At 35.4% G+C, this 5,105-nt stretch overlaps 1 protein-coding gene across 2 annotated transcripts; it reads left to right on the top strand.

Annotated features, from left to right (window-relative positions):
- On the top strand, positions 481-4,858 carry LOC107628625 (polyadenylate-binding protein 7). Of its 2 annotated transcripts, none has more exons than XM_021116735.1 (10): positions 481-975; positions 1,713-1,831; positions 1,935-2,128; positions 2,283-2,542; positions 2,640-2,746; positions 2,820-3,009; positions 3,274-3,566; positions 3,711-3,833; positions 4,151-4,348; positions 4,434-4,858. In XM_021116735.1, exons 1-10 carry the CDS (start codon positions 765-767, stop codon positions 4,629-4,631), a joined length of 1,893 nt encoding a protein of 630 aa, XP_020972394.1. In that variant the 5' UTR covers positions 481-764; the 3' UTR covers positions 4,632-4,858. The 2 variants fall into 2 exon arrangements, with proteins under 2 accessions (XP_020972394.1, XP_016186742.1); XM_016331256.2 differs by having other exon boundaries at positions 482-975; positions 4,166-4,348.

The raw sequence follows: 5,105 nt of genomic DNA, 5'->3' as shown, positions 1-5,105 counted from the left end.
TATTTAATATAGATTTTGATTATTTGCATTTCTAAGATTAAAAAATCAAAGAGAAAAAGATCTTGACTATATACGAAAATAAATTTTAAATAAAATATTGACTAATGAACTATTTTCAACTTTGATTTATTATTCACCCTATAAAAATTTGAGGTAAATTTTGCTATATTCAACTCAATAGTTCACCTGCAATATGATGTTAAAAACACCATGTATTTTATCTCATTTTTAAGACTATTTTTAGTTATGTAATGTCATAATTTAGATTTTATTACTAATTAAACAATTGGAAAGTTATTTACAGTATTCATGAAAAATATTTAATGAATTTAATAGTTTTAACTTTAAATTATTGTCGATCATCGAGAGTTAACTTCGTCTAATGAGATTAGTAATTTATCAAAAGATCATTTCTCTTAAAAAAAATAGAAAAAGAAAAAGAAATACTATTGTGCATTGGGCAATCCGTGAAAGTAACGCGCCATATTCGCGCGTGAAAGTGATGAGACGCTTACTACAACCCTCTAATACTGAACGGCCAAACCTTCCTTTGCGTCCATTACTCCATGCAATGCAAAAAATCCTCTCACTAATTCATCGCACACACTCTCTCTCTCTTTCTCTCTCATAATTTCTCTCTCTTCATCTTCATTCTTCTTCTTCTTCTTCTTCTTCTCCTCTTGAAACTAATCGTTTTCTACGTTCTCCGTCGTTGTTCTTCTTCTTTTTTGCTGTTACCGTGAAATTGAGAGGATCGTGTTGAAATGGCGGCGGCGACGGTGGTTCCGGCGACGACAGTGGTTCCGGCGACGGCGTCGCTCTACGTTGGAGACCTGCACCCTGATGTGGTAGACAGCGAGCTGTTCGAGGCGTTCTCGGAGTTCAAGAGCATCGCCTCCGTTCGAATCTGCAAAGACTCTGCCACAGGGAGGTCACTCTGTTACGGTTACGTCAACTTCATTTCTCACCAAGACGGTATAAACGTGATTTCTCTCTCATGAATGAATACAATTGAGTCGCATTGATTCTTTATGTTTTTTATTTTCGTTTAGTGATATTTGGAAATGTTTTGAGCTGAAACTGTTACACGTAATGTTAACGATTTCTAAAATGAGCAATAATTGCGTTCATGCTTTCGTTCTTTTGCGTTTTCGATTTGTTGTTTTCTCTACGTGGTTCTGCTTTGTAAAGATATGTAGATTTATTTTCTTTTGTTAATTATTATTATCGGAATAAAAAAAAATGTTGAGCTGAATGGAGTACTAGCGCGAGCTGAATAGATCTTGTGTTTGTCGGTCTTCTTCCTTTTCTGTTTTCTTCTTTTTTTTCTTTTCATTTTTTCGTTGAGGAAGAACTTGATTTCCAAAGAGTGAAGGATCTTTAGCTGGTAGCGTTAACATTCTTTCCCTGCTGGCTGCTGCATTGGATTGCTATTCTTTTTGCTTTTTCTGCGTTGAGCTGAATGGTGAACTTGAATTGCTTGGATCTTTGTGTGTCGTTTTTTTTTTCTGTATTATTATTGAAGCGCAGCATCTTGAGAAAAATCTGAGTCAGGTTTTGTTTTGAAAATTAGAGTTATATGATTGCCTAAGTTTCCACTAACTGAAAAGGATTGAAAAATAAAATCATAGCATATTAAGAATGTTATCTTGTTAATTAATGTAGTCTAATTACTGTTAATTTAATTTGTTGTCTTTGATTTTCATGAATAGCAAGTCGTGCAATTGAGTTGAAGAATCATTCTTTACTACATGGAAAAGTGATAAGGGTCATGGTCGCGAGTCGCGATCCTGATGTGAGAAAAAGTGGCAGAGGGAATGTTTTTGTTAAGGTATATGTCTATTTGTTTGCAGCTTTGATACACCATACTTAATCATATGCCAGGATCAATATCATTTCTAAAGTGAATTCTTTTTTTTTTTGTACTGCGGCAGAACTTAGCTGAATCCATAGATAATGCGGAATTACATGATTTATTTCAAAAGTTTGGAAATATCTTGTCCAGCAAAGTTGTGATGTCGGAGGATGGGAAGAGCAAAGGGTATGGCTTTGTTCAATTTGAGTCAGAGGAATCTGCAAATGCTGCCATCGAGAAGTTGAATGGCATTACTGTTAAAGATAAGCAGATGTATGTGAAGCCCTGAATATTGCATAATATGCAAAAGTTTATCATCGTCCGTATATTCTTATGATTTGAAATCTTTTTCTTTTCCCTCTGCTCTTTATGTGCCCTTGGGTTATTTGATATTCTCAATTTAATATGATTCTGATTCCTGCTATAGATATGTTGGGAATTTTGTGAAAAAGAGTGAACGCATACTGCCTGATCCTGAAGCCAAATATACAAATATATACATCAAGAATTTGGACCCAGATATTACGGAAGAACTCCTTCAGAAGAAGTTTTCTTCTTTTGGAAAAATTATGAGCCTGGCTATAGCAAAAGATGCCAATGGGATGTCAAAGGGTTTTGCATTTGTGAACTATGATAACCCAGAGGAAGCTAAACAGGCAATGGAAACAATGAATGGATCACAATTTGGTACTTTTTTCTTACTGCATAGATTTCTGCCCTTCAAAATGCAATTTCATGGTGTTGATTCTGTATATATTTTCTTGTTTTGATTTCTCATAAGCAGGTTCAAAGATTCTATATGTAGCCAGGGCACAAAAGAAGGCTGAGCGTGAGCAGATCTTAAATCATCTGTTTGAAGAGAAACGTAAGGAACACATCTTGAAATACAAGGTAACTTCATGCCCTTTCTCCCACATTTATCTTACAAGTAAGCTTTCTTAGTACATATTTATTTACCTTTCAGGGATCAAACATTTATGTGAAGAACATTAATGATAGTGTCACTGATGACCAACTACGAGAGCACTTCAGTGCATGTGGCACAATTACATCTGCTAAAGTCATGCAAGATGAGAAAGGTGTAAGCAAGGGGTTTGGCTTTGTCTGCTTCTCTACCCCTGAGGAGGCCCATAAAGCAGTGAACACTTTTCATGGTGAGTCAAGCTAAGATTTGTATTTGTCGATACTATGAAATGGGAATACAATGCAAGACTTTTGATATGTATTGTATTACAATTACAATTTGGATATCAGTTTATAAATTTTGATTGAGAGCTCGAATATAATTGGTATTCTTTATATGCTGATTTTATTTTTCTATGATCTCTCGAAAATTCATGATCTCCTCTCCTTTAAAGCATTTTCTTTACCAATTGTAAAATAGTTATGCTTCACTTAAGCTTTTACCATTGCCACAGGATGCATGTTCCATGGTAAACCACTATATGTTGCTCTTGCCCAGAGGAAAGAGGATAGGCAAACACAGTTGCAGCTCTACTTTTCTCAGCAATTACCAGGGCTAGGTGCACCTTCAAATGCAGTTATTCCTGGTGGATATCCTCGTTTCTACTATACTGGTGGAGTTCTTTCACATGTCCCTTCTCAACCTGGGATGATGTATCAACAACATCTTGGATTGAGGTCAGGTTGGAGGGCTAATAATGCTTTTGCACCTCCCACTAGATCATTTCAGCAGTCTGCAGCTCCTAACGTGAGTAACAATTTTCTATACTACCTAAAAATATACTTGTATCTCATTATGAATAAGCAGTCATTTTGTTCCCAACTATTTCCCCTTCATTTCATCATGATTCTCTTTTGTATACACATACTTATTTACTTCTTTCATGCACAGGTTTCAAACAATACTAGGCAGCATAGGCAAAACAGAGGTAGGATGAACGGACACACAAATTCACATGGAAAAGCATACTCTTCTCAGTCAGCAGCCTCTTCTAAAGACTCAAGTGCCCAGCAGGTTTAACTTAGTGAACATGATTCCAAAGACATCTTATTTCTATTTGCACTGTTAGATGCTAAAACCGAAATAAGAAATAAAGACAACCGGGAAGGTAGCAAATGCATATATATATATATATATATATGCAACATGAGGCATATAAAAACTGCCTTCTCAAAATTTGAAGTTTCAACTGAGATAATTGTGTTTTTTAGTGCTCTCATTCATAGCCTTTATAAAATTTGATCAGTCCCAATATACTTAGATGATGGAAGGGTACTAGATTTTGTTTATAATTTGTGCTTCCTAGTTCCTACCTCTGATTTCTTAAGTAGTATGCTTCATTGCAGTCTGGACAGGCTATTTTTGTTCTCGGTGGACACCGGAATGTGATGGAAAAAGGATCTGGAATTTCATCCTCTGGAGGGTCTCAGGGATCAGAAATGCTGCATAGTATGCTTGCTACTGCTGTCCCCGAGCAACAGAAACAGATACTTGGCGAGCGTCTTTTCCCACTTATCAAGAAACTCAAGGTTCAATGCATTTTTCTCTTTCTGTTCTTCTGTTATTCGATATTTTAAATTCTTAACTGATGATTTGTTTTGTTATCTTGTACAGCCTAACTTGGCATCAAAGATTACAGGAATGCTTTTGGAGATGGACAATGCAGAATTGCTGCTGCTCCTGGAATCACCGGAATCACTTTCTGCAAAGGTGGAAGAAGCTGTGCAAGTGCTTAAGAATTCCACCACCAAGGTTTCTGGCCAGGAAGCATTTCATCCGAACTTGCTTTCGGCTGAAGTTACCGTTAACTGAAGATTTTAGCCGGAGATGAATACCTGTTTGAAGCTTTGATCACGATGTTGTTAAAGCTTCCAAAAAACTCTTACATCTAATCCTGTGATACAAGATTTTTTACTTCTATGATCCTTAAGAGCTTAGAACTTCTATGTTTTCTTGCCATTTTACCATAGCGTTTGAAACTTTTATAGTATTGATAGTGAATAGAGATGATGATAAATTTGCCTTGGATTTTGCTTCAATTAAATTGGTGCCTTGGATGAAAACGGTTTTAATATGTTTTTATAATGTCCAGTAGATATACTGAAATAGCAAAATTCGTTTTGACGGTGTATATTAGAATTTTTCATTGTTTTCACGATATTAATGGCTTAAGCAAAATTTAATTCCTCTTTCAAGAACTCTACATTTTTTCAAGGCAATAATAATTACAGGACTAAATATTACTTAAGTTTAATTTTGGTGCATTAATAAATATAAATTATTTTT

Source organism: Arachis ipaensis, chromosome B02 (assembly GCF_000816755.2).
Source record: "Arachis ipaensis cultivar K30076 chromosome B02, Araip1.1, whole genome shotgun sequence".
In the NCBI taxonomy this organism is placed as follows: domain Eukaryota; kingdom Viridiplantae; phylum Streptophyta; class Magnoliopsida; order Fabales; family Fabaceae; genus Arachis; species Arachis ipaensis.
This window is presented reverse-complemented; position numbering and strand designations above follow the sequence as displayed.

Excerpts from the sequence above, each read along its gene's own strand:
- LOC107628625 (XM_021116735.1), top strand. The coding sequence starts at position 765 with ATGGCGGCGGCGACGGTGGTTCCGGCGACGACAGTGGTTCCGGCGACG. Across the intron at positions 1,832-1,934 it reads GAGGGAATGTTTTTGTTAAG|AACTTAGCTGAATCCATAGA; the intron begins GTATATGTCTAT and ends GTACTGCGGCAG. Across the intron at positions 2,543-2,639 it reads AATGAATGGATCACAATTTG|GTTCAAAGATTCTATATGTA; the intron begins GTACTTTTTTCT and ends TCTCATAAGCAG.